Genomic DNA, 22,021 nt, shown 5'->3' with positions numbered 1-22,021 from the left:
TCACAAACTTCTAGATCACTTCCAAATGTTTTATGCTTTTCTTAGTCCACAAAATGATTGACATAATCCAATTTTATATCCATTTCTATTCATGCAAGCTTTGGTTCTTCAGGCAATTACAATACAATCTAGAATCCTGAATATTATCTTAATTAAGCCAACGTTCAATTATGAATAGATTTTCCATTGAAATAATATTAACTTAAGAGATTCATTATGATTCAAATAAATGCTCATTAAACACGTTATTTTAGATACTTCCTGGAGATGTTGGGACACAATAACCATGGATACAGTTTCCATCACAAACGTTCGACCCTTTCTAAATAAAGGGAAATGCGCACTTTCTTTTAGGGAAACAAAACGCGTCATCACCAAGCGACGCAGCCGCCGGCGCAGCTAATACGCGTCTACCGACTAGTAAACAAACGGTGGCGTCCAGGTTTCCTGCCGCTTCGGTCGCATCAGCGAACACTACTGACGCGTTTCGTACATGTAGCGGCGCGCGTTTAGCCGCTAGCCGCTAGCCGCTAGCCGCTAGCCCGCGGGGGGGGGGGGATGGAGGCGCTGCCTCAGCTCCCGCCCGAGGTCTGGCTCTGCGTGTTCAGCTACCTGGGCACCGAGGAGAAGCACGCGGTGCGCGCCTGCTGCCGCCACCTGAAGCGGCTGGCGGACCACCCGGCGCTGTGGCGGGACCACACGGTGCTGCTGTCCGACCTGCGCCGCTACACTTACGGCTTCTGGGACACGCTGAACTGCCGCCGGCTCACGCGCGTGGCGGTGGGACACCTGCGGCGCAAGGAGTGGCGGCGGCTCGTCAAGTTCCTGCCGAGCCTCACCGCCGTGGTGTTCGTGGGCGGGGGCCGGGCCTACAAGACGAAGTACCTGGAGAACCTGACCCGGTTCCCCGGCCTGAGGGACGTCGGGGTGCGCAACGCCACCTGGGACGAGCCGATGCTCGGCCGGAACCTGGGCGCGCAGCTGCGCCTGCGGCTGACGCGCCTGAGCGTGTGCGACGTGCGGCTGCCGTGCGCGGCGGGGTTCGTCCGCGCCGCGTCGCACCTGGTCAACCTGCGCCACCTGCTGTTCCACCAGCAGGGCGACGCCCGCGGGCCGGACGCCGCGCGGCCGGTGCCCCGCGACGTCTTCCACGAGCTGCTGCTGAGCCTGAAGCAGCTGACGCACCTGTCGTGGGGGATGAGGGGGGAGCCGCCGGAGCCGCTGTGCGAGGACTACCTCAGCCCGCCGGACCCGGAGCATCCAGGTGAGCCAGAGACACGACCGCCCGTGCGTGGACCCGTCCTCTTCCTCGCTGCATGCTTAGCACCATTCTCAGATCACGGGCGTTGACTGATTATTTATATTATAAGGAAATCTGTGTTTTCCATTAATAATATTTCTAATAAATATCACAAACTGACCCGAATATATTGTATTTGCTGGGATATAAAAGGAAAACAGCCACTCTTCCTCCTCGGTCCTGCAGGAGCGGCCCGGTACGGCGGCCCGGCGCTGACCAGCCTGGAGCTGGTCGACTACCCAGAAACCATCCTGCCGCAGCACGCGCTGAGGAGCCTGACCTCGCTGAGGTCGCTGACCGTCCGCTACAGGTACATCAGAGAGGGCGTCGAGTGTCGCCTCCCGTCCTGGCTGAGCCCCCTCCGGCAGCTGGAGACACTCGCCATCATCGGTGAGCCGCTCGCTAAGGATGCTTTTGTCATCCAGATGTGCAGATGCCCTCAGCTCGAGGCTAAATATTTCTACTATACCTGCCGCCCCCCCCCAGGCGGTAACTCCCTCGCCGTCTACACCACCACCATCCCGTCCAGCGTGACCCGGCTGACGCTGCGCGTGGCCATAACACTGAAGGACATGGACTCCATCGCGCCCAAGGTGCCGGCGCTGGAGCACCTGGACATCGAGCAGAACCGCTCCAGCGGCAGCCTGTGCAGACGCATCCCCATGCTGTTCCCCCAGCTCAGGACGCTCCGGATACGGTGAGGGGTCGGTCCACGCGCCACAGGGACCCACAGTATTATGTGGTGAAGCATTTAAAGGCGCTTGGGTGGTGCTCACACACACACGGACACACACACACACACACACACACACACACACACACACAGCTGGTGTCCTGATGTGTTTGTGCGACTACTTGACTCAGATTTAAGCTTCCTTGGTTCTAATCAATGATCAGTCCGGCTTCTCTAGGATTGATTTTAAGATTTAATGATCACTTTGAACCTAAACAATAATTGTATATTACATTTTTTTTAAATTTTGAATCGGAATTGTTTAGATTTTGGAGAGTTTCTATCGGTACCCTCATTGAACCCGCCCCCCTCTCAGGTTCTTCCGCCGAGAGCCGGAGAAGGACCTGCTGAGCCTCCACCGGCTGCCCCACCTGGTGCAGCTGGAGCTGCTGGTGGAGCGCTCCTTCATCCTGCGGGACTACCTGAACGGGCTCCCCTGGCCCAGCCCCTGCGTGAAGGAGCTCATCAAGCAGCTGCGGGAGCTCTCGGAGAACCGCATCACCGTCATCACCACCATGCGCCAGAGGAGCCCGCTGAGGGAGTGCGACTGCGTGTGGGAGGGCGACTGACGGAGGGGGAGGATTTAATTACTTTTATTCCTCCTGAAGAAGAAGAAGGAGTCGCCACAAGAGCCGGGAAACCGGAGCTGCTGAGGATCTCCAGACATCATGTCTCCATCCCGGATCCTCTACAGAGCCCGAACACGTGTCCGAGCAGAGAAGAAAGGCCGCCATGTTTTTACCTCAACGCCCCTTTTTAAAAATGAAAAGTCCACAGAGGCCCAGAGGACTGTGACGCGGTTCAGACATTCATGTTCTCATGAGATGTGAAGATGAACTTCTAATGTGGAACATCTGCACGAAGTTCTGCCTTTAGTTTATTGATCGCGTGGACGGATGGAATCCGTGCGGATGAAGTTCATAATATTTAGTAATAATGGTACTAAATTAAGCACAAATATCAATACAAGAAGTTTAGTTTATTGGAAATATAATAATAGAGGGGATGCTCACGTGAAGAGCTGACATTAATCTGCTTGTTTAATCGTCTTCCTTTTTTATATTTTTGATCATCTTTTTTTATTGGATATGTTAAATGTTAAAGTGATTATTTGTATTATCATTGAATTAAATCCAAAAAGTGACTTAATTAATTTTATTATTACCAAATGATAATTGTTTTCTGTCAAACTTTAAAAAGAGACAAAACAGGATGAGAAGTAATGAATCTATTTTATTTATTTCTCAGCAGAGACTTTGTCAATAAATGGAGCCGGACTGTCAGTCAGCAGCAGCTTTACGTAAAGCTGAGAGACTTGAAAGATTATTTTCTTGATGCTTATTCTTTTAATTTTATTGCTCGTAAAGCGGGTTAATATGTCATTGATGGGGAACTTGGATGAACGTATGCAGGACATTGAAATGAAATCACGGGGAAATAAATGTGCGGTGGTGGTTAACACCGTCGCCTCACAGCAAGGAGGTCCTGGTTCCGCCCAGCGGCCTTTCTGTGTGGAGTCTGCATGTTCTCCCCATGTCTGCGTGGGTTCTCCGGTTCCTCCCACAGTCCAGAGACGTGCTGAGGGAATGTGAGTGTGTCCCTGTGTCGCCCTGCGATTGGCTGCCTGGATAAGCGGTGTGAAGATTGATGGAAAATATTTGCTGACATGACGAATATTCTTGATTAAATAAAAACTTTTAAATGAAAAGCTAAGTTATGCTAGTTATGTTTGTCTTTTGGATTCCTTGTTAATTTTGTTAGATGTTTTAATGAATTAGATCAAATCATCTCATTAAAGATGACACCCCCCACCCAAAAAAAACATTTTATATTATTTTTTATTACAGGACTTGGTGGCACAATTCTTACTGTACAGTGAACATATATATATTATATATATATATATGAACTAGTATTATTAAATGGCACTCTAAAGTAGAAATGATTAAATCAACAGGTTTGAGTGATGTTGACCCTTCTAATTCAGAACTCCAGCAGGAGGGTCATCGGCTCGGCGGCGCTCAGCACCATCTCCTGCCGCTGCCCGTAGACGCCCTGTTCCACCGCCACGCCCGCCTTGGCGCACTTGGCCGAGCCGTCCATCAAGTCCCTGCAGGCGGCCACCAGGCTGGAGAAGAGCTGGGCGCCGCGCCACAGCTCGCAGCCCCCCCGGTACTGCACCCGCCTCCTGGGCAGCGGCTCCCCCAGCAGGGAGTCCTGGGGCACCAACAGGACGCTCCCGGGGAGGTCGAGCACCGACACCGAGTGGCCCGAGTCCTTGCGGAACAGTCTGGTGGTCATCAGGCTGCCGGCTGTCCAGAAGATCAACAAAACGAGTTGTTACGGCGTTTTGTGGCGTGAAGCCTGATGGGCAAAAAGAAGCCGGCTCACCCATCTGATGGGCGACGTCCTCGGTGGCTCCGTGGAGGAAGCAGACGTAGACCACCATCCCCTCCTGGATCTGAGGGACACACAGATGATGTCATCACCGGTGTCTTCTTCATGAGGAGCTAAAAGTTTATCACTCAAATACACACGATTATTTAAAATAGATACGGTGAGTCGATACAAGCACATATTTGTTCTCATCCACTGAGTGAAGGACAGTTGAAGCCGTCTGGAATGTGAACCTCTAAATAAAAAGTTAAAAAGGATCCCAGAAGTTCAGCCATGGACGCGTGAAGCAGATTCCGGTAGAGACGCGTCACGCTCACCTCGGCCCACTGAGCGGCGGCTCCGTCCAGCGCCGGTCGGATCTTCACCCTCGCCGCGGTGCACTGCTGGATGACGGTCCGGGCCTGGAGGCCCCCGGGCCTCGCCAACGGAGCGGTGCTGCTCCGACGCACACACGGAAATCAACACAATAGATCCTCTGACTGTTTAGAATGGGTGGAGGCCTTTGTAAGGAAGACACCATCTTGTTTTTTTACAATTAGTGAACAGGAAGTGACCATTTACGTCTTTGGTAGAGACAGACCTGTCAATCAGCATGTAACCCCGCCCTAAAGCGTCCCCTGCTTCATGGTCTGTTTGACTCTAAATGGACCATAAATCACTAAATGAACATCATGTTGTGTTGAAGAAGACTTGAAACTAGAGACTGAGACATAAACTCATGTTTACAATGTTTACTGAGGGAATAAATCAAGAGAGAAGTAGAGTCATTTCCTCATAGACGTCTATGGGAGCAGAGGAGTCGCCCCCTGCTGGTCACTACAGAGAAGTAGAGTCATTTCCTCATAGACGTCTATGGGAGCAGAGGAGTCGCCCCCTGCTGGTCACTACAGAGAAGTAGAGTCATTTCCTCATAGACGTCTATGGGAGCAGAGGAGTCGCCCCCTGCTGGTCACTACAGAGAAGTAGAGTCATTTCCTCATAGACGTCTATGGGAGCAGAGGAGTCGCCCCCTGCTGGTCACTACAGAGAAGTAGAGTCATTTCCTCATAGACGTCTATGGGAGCAGAGGAGTCGCCCCCTGCTGGTCACTACAGAGAAGTAGAGTCATTTCCTCATAGACGTCTATGGGAGCAGAGGAGTCGCCCCCTGCTGGTCACTACAGAGAAGTAGAGTCATTTCCTCATAGACGTCTATGGGAGCAGAGGAGTCGCCCCCTGCTGGTCACTACAGAGAAGTAGAGTCATTTCCTCATAGACGTCTATGGGAGCAGAGGAGTCGCCCCCTGCTGGTCACTACAGAGAAGTAGAGTCATTTCCTCATAGACGTCTATGGGAGCAGAGGAGTCGCCCCCTGCTGGTCACTACAGAGAAGTAGAGTCATTTCCTCATAGACGTCTATGGGAGCAGAGGAGTCGCCCCCTGCTGGTCACTACAGAGAAGTAGAGTCATTTCCTCATAGACGTCTATGGGAGCAGAGGAGTCGCCCCCTGCTGGTCACTACAGAGAAGTAGAGTCATTTCCTCATAGACGTCTATGGGAGCAGAGGAGTCGCCCCCTGCTGGTCACCGCACAGAATGCAGTTCATGAAGCTCTTCACAACAGGAAGTCGAGTGTTTTTACTCACCTGCCGACCTCAGGAAGGGGCTCGGCCAGCCGCACCGGGGCGGAGCCGGCGATGGTGAAGACGGGCCAGGGTTTGGTGCTCGGGGCCACCACAGGCTCCAGGCCGCCGCAGGACCTCCGCTTAGCCGGAGACGCCGCCTGCGGGTCTCGCTGCTTCTTCACCCGCCGCTGGATGCAGAGGGTCATCGGCCGTTTTTGCTCGCTCGCCGCTTGCGGGAGTCCGTGCTGAGCCGGGCGCTCCGGCGGAGGACGCGACCCAGGAGGAGGTCTGGTCTGGTCCTGGTCTTTGCCAAAGCTCGTCTCCTTCGTCTCGCGCTGCGGGGGAGTCGCAGTCTCGACGGGCAGGAGCCGGGCCACAAAGGGGCCGTCGGGGGTCCCTTTCCGGAGGACTATGGGCATTCTGGGCTGGAAGCCGATGGGAGTCCTTAGATGGAGCAGGATGGGGATTCTGGGCTGGGGGGTGATGGGAGCCGCAGGCTGGGGGGGCGAAGCGTCCTCCTAGGAATCACACCAGAGGCAGAACGTGAGTGTTTTAGCATTTACACATGTAGCATTTGAGCTTGTTGGTGTATTTTGTGTCGACCTGCTCGTCTGCCGCCGAGAAACCTCCCTGCGGAGTCGGACGCGGCTGCTGCTCTTCATCGCAGCCCCCTTCATCGGCTTCAGCAGCACCGCCCTCGTCATCCTCGCTGTCACAGGAACAGGACGCACGCGGCGGCATTCAGAGGGTGCCGACAGCGGTGAATATATACTACTACTACTACTACTACTACCTGTCCACGTGGTCAGGTGTTGCTGGTGATGTCATCGCCTCCAGACGCTTTCTGGGCCCTGATTGGTGGGCTGGTCTCTTCCTCCTGCTGCACTGAGAGCAGCTGTTGATCCACTGCAGCACGTCACTCCTCATGGTTTTCCAGAAGTACCTGATGTCGTGTGATGAAATGAAAACAGCATTTTCACCTCCAGGGTTAAATCAGATGGAAATATAATACAAGAAACCTGAAAACAAATCTTCTGTTGGTGCCAAAACGTTGAATACTTTCTATAATGTGTATTGTTCAGTTGTTTATTAAAGGAACAAATAACTTGCAGATGTAATGAGGCTTCATCAATAATACAAGGAATGAACATGTGGTTGCAAGAAGGTGAAGATTCTTTGTTTGGGTTAATACGTCTAATAGTATTCATACTGTTCAGCAGGTATTACACTGAATACATTTTGCACATCAATTTAAGGTTCAGTACAAAAATCAGCTCAATGAGGCTGAAAATACACAAACTTGTAAAACAAAGATCTAATATATATATGTTTATATATATGTTAAACAGTATTTTTCGACCGGAGTCCCGCTCACCTTTCGTTGAGCAGCCGGAGACACTTGTCCAGGTCGAGGTGGTTCAGCTCGTTGTGGTAATCCGTCAGGGCGGCTTCCACCTGCTGCCGGCTCCTCAAAACCAAGCGCACCCGGTCGCCCCTGGCGATGTGCAGCGCGTCGTCTGGGAGAACGTTACCAAGTGGAGGCTTCATTAGTATGAAGACTTGAAACTAGAGACTGAGACCACGAACTCATGTTTACAATGTTTACTGAGGGAATAAACAACACACCTTTGATGGAGAACTGCTTGCAGAACCTCCTGAAGGTGTTCTTCTCCACGTAGCTCAGCCCCGGGGGGTAGGTGCGTCTGCTCAGGTAGAGCTCCACGGCGTCGTACTTGGCGAAATAGGCCTGACCGGCAGACAGAGACGGTGAGAATGCAGAACAGAACACCACATGGGGAGGCGGGGGGGTTAGATCCCCCCAGTAATGGTGGTTAGTACCTCCTCCCCTACAGGCGGAGTCGGTCCTTCGGCCGGAGTCTGTTGGAGGAAAGAACACAACTCAAGCTCCTGTCGCCTCACTCGCCCCCCCACCCTCCCCCCAAATCCCCCCCAAACCTCACCGCACCACCGCCGTGCACCAGCAGCGTGGGCACGGCATCCGGCCGGACCGACACCTTCTCCCCGCTGCGGTCGAAGCAGTCCTCGGTGAAGTGGGTGGAGCAGACGGAGGAGCCCAGCCGTGGGTGCCAGTTGGGACGTCCCACCACCTTCAGCCAGCGGGCCAGCAGGGCGGGGTCATACAGGGGGAACCTGGGAGGGGGGGGGGCGGAGGAAGTGACGTAGTTCACCTCATGGAGGCGAGGCGGTGACCCTTTAAAAGCATCACCTGGTCTCACAGTTAGAAGGTTATTTTGATCTTCAGATAGCGAAATCCGGAGTTTAATCAAGTAAACTTTTAATTAAGTAAACTGTTGAACAAATTACTTGTGATTCAACATTATTTAAAACCTCATGAATCTTTTAATTTATAGAGCATGATTTAACAAGGACAAACCTTACATAAGGATTAAATGTTCAAATCTATATTTTAGGTCAAAAAATGTCAAGTCGAAAAGGAAAACAATGTAAAATAATAATAAGTAAACAATGTTTTTATTAAAGGTTAAAACTTATTCGGTAAATGAACGTCACGGGGAAATGGTCAATGGTTTTTTAAAACAAAATATTTTAGATCGAAAAACATCTTGGAAAAGAAAGTAAACTATTAGGTCTAAATGTTCTGAAAATAAAGTCCAAATACGTTGGGTCAATGTCAAAAAAAGTCGAAAAGTATGAGGTCAAAAAATGTTTTGAAAAAACTATTTGATTGAAAAATGTAATCGAAAAAAATATATATACATGTAAAATAATGTCATGCAAAAATAGTCTAAAATTTTAGGTCAAAAAAATATTAAATTAATCAAATGTAAAAAGAAATTAGATTGAAAAATACCATATCAAACCAAATAAAAATATTACGCCAATAAATGCTTGAAAAAAAGTTGATGTGTTGGGTCAATAAATGTCATGAAAGCAAAATGTAGTCGAAAAAAACTTAACTTAAAAATATAACTGACAAAAGAAATATGTTCAGTCAATAAATTTCATGGAAAAAATGTTTAAAGATATAACCAAAAATGTTTTTAAAAAGTCAATGTAAAGAAAGTAAAAAAACATTTAGTCGATTGAAAAATGTCATCTAGAAAATATAAAATATTAAAGTCAAAAATTGATAGTAAAAAAAGTAAAGTAAAAAAATAACACGTCCAAATGTTTCGAAAAAAAAGTCAGTTCTCTAGTCGAAAAATATCATGGAAAAAAAAGTCAAAAGGATTTTAGTCCATTACCGAATGTTAACGCCGTCTAATTATCACAGCAAGTTCGGTCTTTGACCTTTTTGAGTGTTATCGGTGCCCGAAACACCAGACGGGCTTTGTTCTGGATGCCGGATCCCCCCCACCCACCCACCCCGTCCCCCCTCCTCCACTCTTTGACATGCTCCTACTTGTGGAAGGTGAGACCCAGGCCGCGCTCCACCGGCCCGCAGCAGTTGGTGCAGGTGGAGACGCTGCAGCGGAGCCACTTCCTCTTGGTCCGGGTCAGGCAGGTGTGGCAGCTGGAGATCCAGCGGGCCAGGTCGCGGGTCATGCTGGCCCAGTAGAAGTGCTTGGTGATGGCTCGCTGGCAGATGCCGTGGCCGTGGTGACCCTGGTTGTTGTGGAACTGCTGCAGGATGGAGTTCACCTGTGAAGAGGTCCCAGACAGGAGGTCACTGTGGTTCCACGCTCCCAAACCGACAGACCTGGAGGTGGGGGTTCGGGTGCTGGAGAGCCGACCTCGTCCCTGCTGCGCGGCACCCTGAGGGGAGGCGAGACCCGCGTGTACATCAGCACGCCGTCTGGAAACCGCAGAGAAAGGCTTCAGCGAAGACAATGATGATGAAAGGAGGCGGGTCTGTGCGCCGAACTCACCTTTCAGGCCGAAGCGCTTGGCCATCCTCTTCAAACCCCCGCGGGCCGCCTTGCTCTGCACGGGGAGCACTTTGTTCCCCAAGTACCTGCAACACAGAAATAGTTACACCAACACGATGAGCCGAGTTGGAAAGAAGCGTGCGGGTGGGGGTCGGGGGGCGGGGCCCACCCAGCAATCTGGTTGTACGCCTTGAAGCTCTGCTCGATGACGGTCTTCCTCTTGTTGGGCTCCACCACGGTCTGGGCCTCTCTGGAGTCCGGGTCCGGGCCAGGGAGGCAGTACCGGTGCTCCTGCAGCTCGGCGCGGGGTCCCGAGGGATCGAACGCCGGCTCGGAGGCGTCCGCGCTGTCGGCGGCGGCGGCGTGGAGGAGCTCCTCCAGGGTGGCGGAGTTCAGGAGGTCCTCGTCTGAAGGGACCGGAAGCTGGAACCAACGTTCACACACCTTTAAAAGACTCTGGTTCCCTTCATGAAACGTAAACATGAGACGGAGACGGAGACATGGATCTTAAAGCTTTCCGTCTCCTCCCGCACACGAGCTTCCGCCTCCTGGCGAGGTCGTCACCTCGTCCTCCTGCAGCGGCGCCAACATGACGGTGGGCACGGCGTCCGCCGCCAGAGCCGGCCGCCCCCCAGCGCCCGCCTCCTCGCCCGGCGAGAAGCAGGCCGGCTCAAAGTGCCTGGAGCAGAGGCGGGAGTTGGTGCGCAGGGAGCCTTCGTCCCTCTGAGCCGCCGCCAGCCAGCGGCGCCGGAGCTCCGCCTCCTTCGGAAACCTGTCGGAGGAGAGAAGAGTGTCCATAAGTCGTGTTTGAGCATGAAGACGAAGCGACGTCTGGTAACGGACGTGACACAGACCTGTGGAAGCTGAGCGCGGGGTAAACGTAGCTGGAGGCGTCGCAGCCGTACGCCAGGCAGAACCGGACGGGCGCCGCCGCCGGCTCGGCGGGGGTTCGGCTCCGGCAGACGGAGCAGGCCTGGATCCAGGACTTCACCGACTCCGTCACGCCGACCCAGTAGTACAACCGCTGGAGGGGACGGAGGGACGGGGACAGACGGGACGGAGGGACGTTAGTTTTGTTTTTTTTGCAAGTGGCACCGCCTGCAGGGACTCACCATGACCTCCCGGACCACCCGGACCCGGCCGGCGTGGTTGTTGTCGTCGTGGTAACGGGCCATGATCTCCCTCACCTCCTCGTCGCTCCGGACCACGCGGAGGAGGCGCCCGCGGTAAAAGCGCAGCAGGTGGCCATCTTGAGGACAGGAAGCAGGTGTGGAAGTCGAGTGTGTGAGGGGGGGAGGGGGTGCGGGGGGTGAGGGGGTAAGAGGGGGGGGGAGTCACAGTGTGTTACTATGGAATGCCGTTTTAGTCAAAATTAAATAAATGAATAAATACGTAAATACATGAAATATGCATTTGAAATACATCATAAAATAAATAAATGAGGCAATAAATACATATATATTAAATACATTTAATTATTTCATGGTACTTTTATTTCATGAGTCTTTCATGTCATAATGCCACTAGCCAGCCTTCTTTTGCACACGGCTCTGTTGTCTGTTCTGAATGTTAGATGTAGCCACGCCCCCTGATTTGAATAGAAGAACGTGAAATGTAAAACGGCATTATGAAATAAAAGTACCATGAAATAATTACATGTATTTAATATTTAAATTAACGTGGGTGTGAGGCGTTATTGATTAACGTGGGTGTGAGGCGTTATTGATTAACGTGGGTGTGAGGCGTTATTGATTAACGTGGGTGTGAGGTGTTATTGATTAACATCGGTGTGAGATGTTATTGATTAACGTGGGTGTGAGGCGTTATTGATTAACATCGGTGTGAGATGTTATTGATTAACGTGGGTGTGAGATGTTATTGATTAACTTTGGTGTGAGATGTTATTGATTAACGTGGGTGTGAGATGTTATTGATTAACGTGGGTGTGAGATGTTATTGATTAACGTGGGTGTGAGATGTTATTGATTAACGTGGGTGTGAGATGTTATTGATTAACGTGGGTGTGAGATGTTATTGATTAACGTGGGTGTGAGATGTTATTGATTAACATAGGTGTGAGGCGTTATTGATTAACATCGGTGTGAGGTGTTATTGATTAACGTCGGTGTGAGGCGTTATTGATTAACATCGGTGTGAGGTGTTAAAAACCTTTGTAGATGAATTGTTTGCTGGCGGCTTTGGTGATTCTCTTTGAGCTCTTTGATGCTTCCACAGGAAGCGAACCCGCCCGCATGAATTGCTCCACCCGGTTCAAAAAGTCAAAAGATGGCATCTGTGAACAGAAATGATTATTATTATTACAGCGGCCAATCTGATCTGAAGACAATGTATTGATTAGCCAGCTGTGGGAAGAGCCAATCACAATTTCGTTTTTGTTCTCATTTTAGTGTTCATGAGAAAATAGAAGATTGTTTGCTTACTTTTGTACATTTCGTATTTAAAACCTGGAGGCATTTGTAGAATTTGTGATAATGCTGCTGTTTATAAGCATGGCATTTATTTAGATTACATTTGGACAGAAGTTTAGTAAATAAAATCGTATTTCATCAGATTAATTTTTTATTTTAGTCACTCTGTTAGTGACGTGATTGGAATTGAAAGGAATAATAATAATAAAAAATTAAATCGATTAGTTGAAAAAAACTGCCAGCTGCATGTATCGATTCAAATGATATCGATCTGTGAAAACAGAAACACGGACGTCTCGGCACGTGACGCTTAAGACATTTTTCACGGCACTTATCGATCATTTCATTTCATCTAAGAGGCGAACGTTTAAAGTTTCCCACCTTAGAACATCTTACGTCCGGTAAACACAAATCCTCGTTACACCGTCATCGACTTTCAGCAAAGACGCAACTTTCACGCGATATCTTTTAACTCAACGGTTTGTTTCGACGACTTAAATCCTTTTACGTCTTTTAAATGTAAGAATATATTTGACAAAGGGTTACATTTCAGGTTGAACTAGAAGCTAAATGTGGCCATAGGTGGTTCGCGCATTTAAGCCAGCGGCAGCAGTGTCGCTAGTTCCGGTTTGGTACCTTTCAAAATACAAGATTAAATTGAAATATAAAATTAGAAACTGTTATAAAATATATGCATTAATTGATGAAGGAATATAAAGCACGCTTGTTGTTAATGTGTAACAAGATTTGTAAACATGTGGCATTTTATTAAAAATACATAAAGATTCATAAATATAACTAGCATGCATTTTTTTTCATTTTATTTATTAAAATCAAATCCTTAAAACGAATTAATAAGTGTTGATTTATATTACTATGTGCTTATTTCAGGCCCACAGCTGAAACTAACATTTGAGCCTCTGTTGGACATTAAAGGCTGATTATGTGACTTATGTGCCATCATCTTTCAAAACCAACAAATAAAATCAGGTACAAAACTTCAAATTGTTGGTATGTTTTATTAATCAAGCCAATTAGTTAAAATGATAAAAATACGTTACCATCCAGTAACCATCCTTTTTTTTCATTTTCACGTCAGTCGTCGTACTACACACGAGACGGACAAAAGGTGTTTTCATATTCCTCCAATTTTCATTATCTTATTTTGGCGGGTTGGGTGATCAACCGGAAACCACATTACTCCTTCTTACCGCAAAAGTGACAGAAAAAAGGGTTTGACGCAGGTTGTAAAAGCTGCTGTAACCCAAGTTTACTGATCGCTGCTCGTTTCCGGTCCATGACCCGCCGCACAGCGCCCCCGCCGGCCCGGAGGAGAAACTAATTATACATGACAATACCTAACAAATAATGCATTTCAAGGAAAAAACATTCGTCAGGCAGAAGTATTGAAGTATGATCATTTATATACACTCAAGATAGTAAAAGAATAATGAACAAGTAAATAAAATAAAACCCTGCAAGTGTTTTTATTATTATTATTGCAGATTTGATTTCATCTATTTCATCAGTTTTTGTCTGCAAGTCGAGCTGTCATATGAATCAAATGCTGTAAAAAAGAGATCAAAGTGGAGTAGAAGTACAAAGTAGCATAAAATTAACGTCAAATGTAAAGTTAAGGGCTCGAGTGAATCCACTAAATGACATATTTCCTCTCTGACTTAGTGAATCCTACATTTCTGTTTCAGTTCATAATGTTCTGAAATCATGCAATGTTTTTTTTAACCTCCCGTGTTTGCGTGGATACTCATGGGGAGACCTTCTGTTAAATAGAGCGGTATGCTGGAGGACCAAGAGTGGCCTTCACAACAGTCCCCGACCTCCGTCCCCCCTCGACCATGTGACAGATGTCCCCGAACGGGAAGCAGCTGCTGTTCTTCTTCTTCTTCTTCTGTGGAGTTTTTAAAACATTTTGTGGGGTCATGAACAGATTTTTAAGACTCCAAATCATTGGGAAATCAACTTTTAATGTCTGTGTGTGGCTTTGCTGTCGGACGTCGGTCTCCATGGCGACCGCGGCAGAGCGTCCCTCCTCAGAAGTCCACGAGATGCGTGTACGGCCCGTTGGTGTCGAGCTTCAGCACCTGTCTGTTTCCGTACGTGCCGTGCTTCACTGAAGCGGCCGCCAGCCGCTCCTCGCACAGAGACACGAAGGCGGCGTAGAGCCGCAGGCCGTCCTCCTTGCCGATGTTGTCGTGGTACTGCAGGGCTCGACCTTTGGCCTTCCCTCCCAGCGTGGCCTGAGGGACAATCAGCAGGTCGCCGGGGAGCTCCGAGACCGAGACCATCTTCCCCGAGTCGGACTCGCAGAGCCGCAGGTTCAACAGCGTGGAGGCTGGAGGGGGAGAGCGGGGAGGGAGGGAGGGGGAGGGGTGTCGCCATGCACGCCAATACGTATAGTGGGAGAACAAAGTAAAATAAAAGCCAAGACTAAGGAGGAAGTCTTGGCTTCCTCCTTAAAAATGTTTTTAAAATGAAGAAAGGAGGAGACAATTAGAAATATGCACATATTAAAAGTATAAAGAAATACGTGCTATGTTCAGATGTTATGATAAAAGAAATGTTAGTGTGACACACACAGCCAGATGTGACTTTATGCAACGTGAAGGTCAAAGGCTAAATGCAGTGACTGACCCATCTTGGGCAGGAGGTCGTCTGTGGCTCCTTTAAAGAAGCAGATGTAGATCACCATGCCTCTCTCGATCTGAAAACAAGCGGCCTTCAGGGTCAAATGAAGTCAGCGGCCCCTTCAAATGATCTCATTACTAACTAACTCATATCCCTTGTCATTAGACAACAGAGAGGAAAACAGCCAACAAGGTGCTGATTTGACTTCTTTACATCTGGGGATTTCTCCTAAATCCAAAATAAGTTACCATAACATAACGCCTCATTTGAATATTTAAACATAACATTTCAGAAAACTTTTGATGAAATGCATATTCAACTTAATAGCAATTATGAACTGGTAGAATATCATGTCGATATCTATTGTTACGGTCTATTTTCTGATTAAAAATATTTTATTATGCCGATTTAAATAAAGTCTCTCCCATTATATATTTTATTTCCGTTATTTGACTTCCTCCCGTAAAGCACTTAGTACTTTCTACAAATAATGCTTGCTAATATGAATCTAACAAATGTAAAGCTTCCCTGCTTTGTGATCGTTTAACACCTGTGATTTGGCTTTGATTGAACGCATTTGATTCATCCCAGTACATTTTACAGAGAACATAACGGGAGACGCGTCATGCGACGCTCTCACCTGGACGAACTGAGCCTCGGCCTCTTCCTCTGCAGGTTTCACCTGGAGTCTGGCCTGCAGACACTGCTGAAGCACCGCCCGGGCCACCGGGCCGCCCCTCTCCGCCATCCCTGCTCCTCTCTACTGGTTTAAACTCTGCAGAATGAGAAACGAACTTTAAGAGAAACAACTTTGATTCATGAACTGAAACAAACGTTTGTGATCTTAAGGAGAAATCACCAAGCAGCACACTTCCGCATTGATGTCATCCAAAGGAGCTCAAAGCTGCGCATTGTTTTTGCAGTCATTCATCTCTCTCTCTCTCTCTCTCTCTCTCTCTCTCTCTCTCTCTCTCTCTCTCTCTCTCTCTCTCTCTCGGTATCTCTCTCTCTCTCTCCCCCAATCGGCTTCTTTTAAAATCCAGATTATTTTTAAATACCATGGATTATTCAGTATTAGTATCAGAATCCGTTTATTGCAATGCAATTTGACTCCAGTTGCATATGCACTCTATTACAAAAACACAGTACATAGAATAAGAGGAATATACACCAGGAATACACATATACCACACGCATTTAACAAGTTAGTACATATCTATAACAGATATGTACTAATTTATTAAATGCGTATGTTTTTAAACACGTACATGCGTATTTTGCGCAAGCTTGATGCGCTCTACAGCAGCTAGCCGCGGAGCATCTAAACAGCTAAACATGGCTCCGCTCACATACAGCAGAATGTCTCATTTGCTGAGGTCGTCCATTAACAGACTCTCCGTTATAAGAACCGGGGACGAATCAAAACCGGGACCTGCGTGTTGTGTTCAGTTCGCACGCTGCCAGGTAAGATCTCCGCCTGTGAGCGCGAGTTTCAGTTAAGATGGCTAACAGCGTCATGCTAACGTCAAGCTAGACACAAAGCGAGAATCAGCATACCGGAAGATTTTCAGAATAAATGCCTAGTGGTTATTTAGCATATTATGTGGGGTTAAGCGAATTTAAAATGTCCAAAATGTCATTTTTCATACTCATGAAATATCGATTTCATTTGGGCATCATGTAATATAGCAGGCGTGTAGTTTCAATTGGTAATGTATCGATGTGACGCTCACAACCGGAAGTGCTTAGTTATATTAGTCTGGATTTATTTATAGTCGCAGCTACTGAAATACTCTTACTGATCAACAAACTGTATTAAAGAAACGTTTCAAATGATTTTAATCAGTTATTTTCTAATATCAAAACGATGTTATCACCAGTGCTAGAAACATTTGATTTCTTAACATTTGGAATTAAAAATGTAACCTTTCTTTATGGATCAGATAGACATGTAAACCAATCAATCAAACGGTTTCCAACGAGCCATAAAGCTGCAGTAATAGTTGCAGACGTACTGCAAGTCTAAATGTTTAGTTGGTTATACATTTTGGTTCCAGATGTTGATGATCAATATCTAATGAAATATATTATTTTTTAAAGACTTGGCGCTGTGAAACATTGAAATCTTATTAACAACTTAAAGTGATCTTTGGAGACCGTTTTGATTATTCTCCTCAAAAGTAAACTTCTCATTTTGTTTGACCAAACTCCATGTTAAACGTATTTCACTGCTATTATCACAAAATCCTTTGAGATTATTGGTAAATTGATACGATCAACTACGATCCAAAACGCACCCTTTACATGATTAAAATGAAGAAACGCTAAATGTCCGATAGATGACAAAGCGGCGGCGGTCAGACCCCCCCAACCTCGGTGTCCTCTGTTTGTCCCAGAGGTCGGGGGACAGCCAGGCCTTACAGGAGAGGCAGAGGCAGCAGATGGCCAAAGGTCTCCCCCGGCAGAAGCCCATCGCCGGGGTCAAACAGGTCGTCGTCGTGGCTTCGGGGAAAGGGGGCGTCGGCAAGTCCACCACGGCGGGTACGACACGAGCTGCTCCTGAAACGTGTTTCTGGACAGAAAATACGCGTTTAACGTCTATTTCTTTCTGTGTCTGCAGTGAATTTAGCTCTTGGATTGTTGGCCAACGATCCGGTGAGGAAGAATTACGCATATTTTATTTCATCATCTGTATTGTAGCCAATAGTTGTCTAAAACATTTAAACCCTTCAGTTTTAATTCCTCTTATTTCCGCCCCTCTCAGCTCAAGTCCGTCGGCCTGTTGGACGCCGACGTCTACGGCCCCTCGATTCCCAAACTGATGAACCTGAAGGGAAACCCGGAGCTCAGCGACGGTGCGGCGCCTCACTAACTTCCTGTTTGTCTCTTCTTCTGCTCCAGCGATCACTTACCTCTGCTTCCTCTTTCCTCCAGACAACCTGATGATCCCTCTGGTGAACTACGGGGTTCCTTGGTGAGTCCCTCCGGTCCCAAACGCCCCCCCCCCTCCGGCTCTGACCCTGTCCTGTAACCGCTCTCCCTCCAGCATGTCGATGGGCTTCCTGGTGGACGACGTGGCCCCCATCGTGTGGCGGGGGCTGATGGTGATGTCAGCGATAGAGAGACTGCTGAGACACGTGAGTGACGTCAAGCGTCTGTGGCTGGACGATGAACCCGGTTGTGATGGACGGGGTGGGGGGGGCGCGTGTGTCGGTAGGTGGACTGGGGGTCTCTGGACTATCTGGTGGTCGACATGCCTCCGGGGACGGGGGACGTCCAGCTGTCAATCTCCCAGAACGTCCCAGTAGCCGGTGAGTCAGACGCCCGTCCACACGGAGCAGAAACAAAGAACAAGTTACTTCATCCGATAATAATAAGGAACAATTACTAGTAACACATTTAATGAGAAGACACTATTTTAATAATAACACAATAATTAATAATCATAGAATCGTGTCTTGTGTTCAGGCGCCGTCATCGTGTCGACGCCACAGGACATCGCCCTGCTGGACGCCCGCCGCGGCGCCGAGATGTTCAGGAAGGTCCACGTGCCGGTGAGCCGCGTGTGTGTGTGTCTGTGTGTGTGTGTGTGTGTGTGTGTGTGTGTGTGTGTCTGTCTGTGTGTGTGTGTCTGTGTGTGTGTGTGTGTGTGTGTCTGTCTGTCTGTCTGTGTGTGTGTGTGTGTGTGTCTGTCTGTGTGTGTGTGTGTTATTCACCTGCAGAACGTTGTCTAACCCTCGGGGGTCACTGCAGGTTCTCGGCCTGGTGCAGAACATGAGCGTCTTCCAGTGTCCCAAATGTGACCACCGGACGCACATCTTCGGCTCCGATGGAGCACGGCGGCTCGCCGACACGCTGGGGGTCCAATTACTCGGTGAGGAGGAGGAGGAAGAGGAAGAGGAGGAGGAGGCGGAGGAGGAGGCGGAGGAAGAGGAGGAGGAGGCGGAGGAGGCCTCTTCATACATTTTTACGATATAGCTTCTTTTCCAATGTCCATGTCTCTGGTTCTGTCGTCCACGTCTCTGGTTCTAACGTCCACGTCTCTGGTTCTGACGTCCACGTCTCTGGTTCTGACGTCCACGTCTCTGGTTCTGTCGTCCATGTCTCTGGTCCTAACGTCCATGTCTCTGGTTCTGACGTCCACGTCTCTGGTTCTGTCGTCCATGTCTCTGGTCCTAACGTCCATGTCTCTGGTTCTGACGTCCATGTCTCTAACGTCCATGTCTCTGGTTCTGTCGTCCATGTCTCTGGTTCTGTCGTCCATGTCTCTGGTCCTAACGTCCATGTCTCTGGTCCTAACGTCCATGTCTCTGGTTCTGTCGTCCACGTCTCTGGTTCTAACGTCCATGTCTCTGGTTCTGTCGTCCATGTCTCTGGTTCTGACGTCCATGTCTCTGGTTCTAACGTCCATGTCTCTAACGTCCATGTCTCTGGTCCTAACGTCCATGTCTCTGGTTCTGACGTCTATGTCTCTGGTTCTAACGTCCATGTCTCTAACGTCCATGTCTCTGGTCCTAACGTCCATGTCTCTGGTTCTGTCGTCCATGTCTCTGGTCCTAACGTCCATGTCTCTGGTCCTAACGTCCATGTCTCTGGTTCTAACGTCCATGTCTCTAACGTCCATGTCTCTGGTTCTGTCGTCCACGTCTCTGGTTCTGACGTCCACGTCTCTGGTTCTGACGTCCACGTCTCTGGTTCTGTCGTCCACGTCTCTGGTTCTGTCGTCCATGTCTCTGGTTCTAACGTCCCTGTCTCTGGTTCTAACGTCCATGTCTCTAACGTCCATGTCTCTGGTTCTAACGTCCATGTCTCTAACGTCCATGTCTCTGGTTCTGTCGTCCACGTCTCTGGTTCTGTCGTCCATGTCTCTGGTTCTAACGTCCACGTCTCTGGTTCTGACGTCCATGTCTCTGACGTCCCTGTCTCTGGTGTGCAGGGGACGTCCCTCTTCATCTGAACATCAGAGAGACGTCTGACGAAGGGAAACCCGTCGTGGTGTCTTCTCCCGACAGCCCCGAGGTCTGAATGCTGCAGATTATTGATCTCACGTCCTGATCAGTGCTGAACGGTTTGATTGATGCAGAAATGATCAATGATTCCAGAACTTTCTCATCTCCAAAGTTTATTGAAAAGAAAATACTTCACAACATGTTTTACATCAGGAAATCTGTAATTCATAATCTTCAGTACGACTTCAATATTATTTAAGAAAGTTTGTTTAGTAAAAGAGCCTCACTCTTTTATTCTGATCAATCATTTCATCCACATGAAGGATTAACGGAGGAATAAAGGAACGTTTTCTGTTTGTGTGTGTGTGTGTGTGTGTGTGCGTCTGTGTGTGTGTGTGCGTGTGTGTAGGCGGAGGCGTACAGGAAGGTGGCGGCGGCGGTCGTCCAGCGGCTCGAGGAAGTCAGCACCTGATGGATGTAAACATGGAGACACACGGTCATGTGACACGTGAACAACAAACACTGTTGATACACAAACAGAAACGCACAACACGTTGAGAAGCTCTGTTGTGTATTGTGTGTATTAGTGTTACTGAATAATACGCTGTGTTTAATGAACAAATGAATAAAGCTGCTTTAGTTAGAATAATTAAATGTAGCAGCAACGGATAAACATATTTAAACGTCATTACTGAGAAATACAGTTAAATAAGAGTTCAGTTTTAATACAATCAAAGGCAATTCAAAGTGCTTTTTACATACAAATACAAATAATACATCAAAATAAAAGAAAGAAAGAAAGAAAAACATGTTTCTTTGACTCAGTTTAAAATAAACATTTCCCGATTCAATCTGCAGTATAATAAATAAATCTGTTTTTGTGCCGCTTTAATATTTTGGTCTTAATATTCACCTTTTTGTTTTTCTAGTTGTTTTAAATAGAAACAATAAAGCTACAAAGAGCTCAGATCGGCTCGTGAAATGTTCGGGGTCGTTGACCTCTGACATGTGAGTCGTTGTTTATTGTTTTTTTTTAGATGATTTGTTTGTGAAACTGAAACATACGTATTTTCTTTATAAACAACATTCGAATGAAACGTGAAGGACGCTTTGATGCTGGAGGACTTTGTCTCCCAGGGACAGACAGCGGAGGGAGCTCGCTGCGTGTCCAATAAAAGAACGTCTTCACATCTGAAGAAAGGTCTCAGTCTCATTAATGTCACGTCTCGAAAAGCACAAATCAATAAACTCATTTAGTAAGAAACAAACAGTTTCAGTTCATACAGAAAGAAACTGCGTGAAATCTCCGGGATGCCCCTCCCACCCCCGACCCACCGGCCCCCCACGGAGCTGCATCAGGGGGAACAGGGGGATCATAAAACTGCACAGTTTTGTCTTCTGGTATTTTTGAGACGAGGACGTAGCTCACGTCCTTCTTCCCTCGGCCACCAGGAGGCGACAACTCATCATTCTGAACTCGTGGGACTCAAAGTGAGACTCTGGAGGGACAAATGGGAGCAGCGGGGCGAAAAAGAACAACACCTGTGGGACATTATGTTTGGGTCCATCAGACGACAGCAGGTTGCTCCTCAGACTCCTCAGGAGCTCACTGATGCCCTCAGACTGGTCTGGGAGGAGATCCAACAAGACGCCATCCGTTGTCTCCTTAGGAGCAGACAAGCACGTGGGGGCCACAAGATATTAACAAGCATTTTGAGTTGCAGTAATTTTGTGTTCTTCATTAGGTCACATTGTATAGTACGCGAGCAGGCTTCTTCACCAGCTGTTCTTACCCACAATCCTTTGCACGGCAGATATATGAGTCAGAGGGTTCAAGCTGCCATGTGATGAGGAAGTAGTATGAATGTAGTACGAGTTGAATACTGCGTGTAACAAGTACTTTGTACAGCTGCAGTTTGTCATGAAGGTAAATGGTTGAACACGCAGCGTCACACTGATACGTGGGTGAGTTGTTCCGCCCCAACAGGTTCAACCAGATCATCCAAGAGGAGTGAAGAATAAAAACACTCTCAGCTCAGACTCGCTTGTCTTAGTGGATGTTTTCATTCAACATAAACTCTTCACAACATTTGTTACAAAGGTTTCTGCTCCAT

At 48.0% G+C, this 22,021-nt stretch overlaps 4 protein-coding genes across 8 annotated transcripts; 2 read left to right on the top strand and 2 right to left on the bottom strand.

The window, feature by feature from the left end:
- The first annotated feature begins 10 nt into the window (after positions 1-10).
- On the top strand, positions 11-3,741 carry LOC120832852 (uncharacterized). 2 transcript variants are annotated; one of them, XM_040199489.2, is made up of 4 exons: positions 11-1,264; positions 1,487-1,690; positions 1,787-1,997; positions 2,350-3,741. In XM_040199489.2, the coding sequence occupies exons 1-4, from the start codon at positions 559-561 to the stop codon at positions 2,600-2,602; spliced, it is 1,374 nt and encodes a 457-aa protein (XP_040055423.2). In that variant the 5' UTR covers positions 11-558; the 3' UTR covers positions 2,603-3,741. The 2 variants fall into 2 exon arrangements, with proteins under 2 accessions (XP_040055423.2, XP_040055421.2); XM_040199487.2 differs by having other exon boundaries at positions 1,454-1,690.
- Positions 3,742-3,857: 116 nt separating this feature from the next.
- On the bottom strand, positions 3,858-12,938 carry LOC120832844 (uncharacterized). The gene is made up of 19 exons (XM_040199473.2): positions 12,694-12,938; positions 12,053-12,176; positions 10,996-11,132; positions 10,738-10,907; positions 10,448-10,655; positions 10,053-10,306; positions 9,884-9,969; positions 9,749-9,810; positions 9,418-9,656; positions 7,994-8,183; positions 7,872-7,910; positions 7,659-7,779; positions 7,408-7,549; positions 6,826-6,975; positions 6,636-6,741; positions 6,054-6,550; positions 4,748-4,865; positions 4,425-4,494; positions 3,858-4,345 (listed from the first exon to the last, which is right to left on the bottom strand). Exons 2-19 carry the CDS (start codon positions 12,174-12,176, stop codon positions 4,017-4,019), a joined length of 3,042 nt encoding a protein of 1,013 aa, XP_040055407.2. The 5' UTR covers positions 12,694-12,938; the 3' UTR covers positions 3,858-4,016.
- A 778-nt stretch (positions 12,939-13,716) lies between these two features.
- Positions 13,717-16,682, bottom strand: dtd2 (D-aminoacyl-tRNA deacylase 2). 3 transcript variants are annotated; one of them, XM_040169558.2, is made up of 4 exons: positions 16,391-16,682; positions 15,599-15,733; positions 14,965-15,034; positions 13,717-14,665 (listed from the first exon to the last, which is right to left on the bottom strand). In XM_040169558.2, the coding sequence occupies exons 2-4, from the start codon at positions 15,704-15,706 to the stop codon at positions 14,364-14,366; spliced, it is 480 nt and encodes a 159-aa protein (XP_040025492.2). In that variant the 5' UTR covers positions 15,707-15,733; positions 16,391-16,682; the 3' UTR covers positions 13,717-14,363. The 3 variants fall into 3 exon arrangements, with proteins under 3 accessions (XP_040025492.2, XP_077945332.1, XP_040025493.2); XM_078089206.1 differs by lacking the exon at positions 16,391-16,682 and adding an exon at positions 16,227-16,367; XM_040169559.2 differs by lacking the exon at positions 16,391-16,682 and adding an exon at positions 15,818-15,920.
- On the top strand, positions 16,249-21,107 carry nubpl (nucleotide binding protein-like). Of its 2 annotated transcripts, none has more exons than XM_078089205.1 (11): positions 16,249-16,422; positions 17,355-17,499; positions 17,579-17,613; positions 17,723-17,813; positions 17,893-17,932; positions 18,005-18,095; positions 18,176-18,269; positions 18,427-18,512; positions 18,712-18,832; positions 19,895-19,977; positions 20,317-21,107. In XM_078089205.1, the coding sequence occupies exons 1-11, from the start codon at positions 16,249-16,251 to the stop codon at positions 20,377-20,379; spliced, it is 1,023 nt and encodes a 340-aa protein (XP_077945331.1). In that variant the 3' UTR covers positions 20,380-21,107. The 2 variants fall into 2 exon arrangements, with proteins under 2 accessions (XP_077945331.1, XP_077945330.1); XM_078089204.1 differs by having other exon boundaries at positions 17,298-17,499.
- The last annotated feature ends 914 nt before the right edge of the window (positions 21,108-22,021 follow it).

This window comes from Gasterosteus aculeatus, chromosome 15, assembly GCF_964276395.1.
Source record: "Gasterosteus aculeatus chromosome 15, fGasAcu3.hap1.1, whole genome shotgun sequence".
In the NCBI taxonomy this organism is placed as follows: domain Eukaryota; kingdom Metazoa; phylum Chordata; class Actinopteri; order Perciformes; family Gasterosteidae; genus Gasterosteus; species Gasterosteus aculeatus.
Note: the sequence above shows the minus strand (reverse complement) of the source record. Positions and strands in the feature narration are given on the sequence as shown.

What these genes read in the sequence shown, in the direction of transcription:
- LOC120832852 (XM_040199487.2), top strand. Translation starts at nt 559, where the DNA reads ATGGAGGCGCTGCCTCAGCTCCCGCCCGAGGTCTGGCTCTGCGTGTTC. An exon ending in GCCGGACCCGGAGCATCCAG is followed by an intron (nt 1,265 to 1,453) that starts GTGAGCCAGAGA and finishes GGGATATAAAAG; the next exon opens with GAAAACAGCCACTCTTCCTC. An exon ending in GGAGACACTCGCCATCATCG is followed by an intron (nt 1,691 to 1,786) that starts GTGAGCCGCTCG and finishes GCCCCCCCCCAG; the next exon opens with GCGGTAACTCCCTCGCCGTC.
- LOC120832844 (XM_040199473.2), bottom strand. Translation starts at nt 12,176, where the DNA reads ATGCCATCTTTTGACTTTTTGAACCGGGTGGAGCAATTCATGCGGGCG. An exon ending in CCCGCGCTCAGCTTCCACAG is followed by an intron (nt 10,656 to 10,737) that starts GTCTGTGTCACG and finishes CTCCTCCGACAG; the next exon opens with GTTTCCGAAGGAGGCGGAGC. An exon ending in TCTCGGCGGCAGACGAGCAG is followed by an intron (nt 6,551 to 6,635) that starts GTCGACACAAAA and finishes TGTGATTCCTAG; the next exon opens with GAGGACGCTTCGCCCCCCCA.
- dtd2 (XM_040169558.2), bottom strand. Translation starts at nt 15,706, where the DNA reads ATGGCGGAGAGGGGCGGCCCGGTGGCCCGGGCGGTGCTTCAGCAGTGT. An exon ending in CCGAGGCTCAGTTCGTCCAG is followed by an intron (nt 15,035 to 15,598) that starts GTGAGAGCGTCG and finishes GCTTGTTTTCAG; the next exon opens with ATCGAGAGAGGCATGGTGAT. An exon ending in CGACCTCCTGCCCAAGATGG is followed by an intron (nt 14,666 to 14,964) that starts GTCAGTCACTGC and finishes CTCCCCCTCCAG; the next exon opens with CCTCCACGCTGTTGAACCTG.
- nubpl (XM_078089204.1), top strand. Translation starts at nt 16,249, where the DNA reads ATGCGCTCTACAGCAGCTAGCCGCGGAGCATCTAAACAGCTAAACATG. An exon ending in GATTGTTGGCCAACGATCCG is followed by an intron (nt 17,614 to 17,722) that starts GTGAGGAAGAAT and finishes CGCCCCTCTCAG; the next exon opens with CTCAAGTCCGTCGGCCTGTT. An exon ending in TCAGGAAGGTCCACGTGCCG is followed by an intron (nt 18,513 to 18,711) that starts GTGAGCCGCGTG and finishes GGGTCACTGCAG; the next exon opens with GTTCTCGGCCTGGTGCAGAA.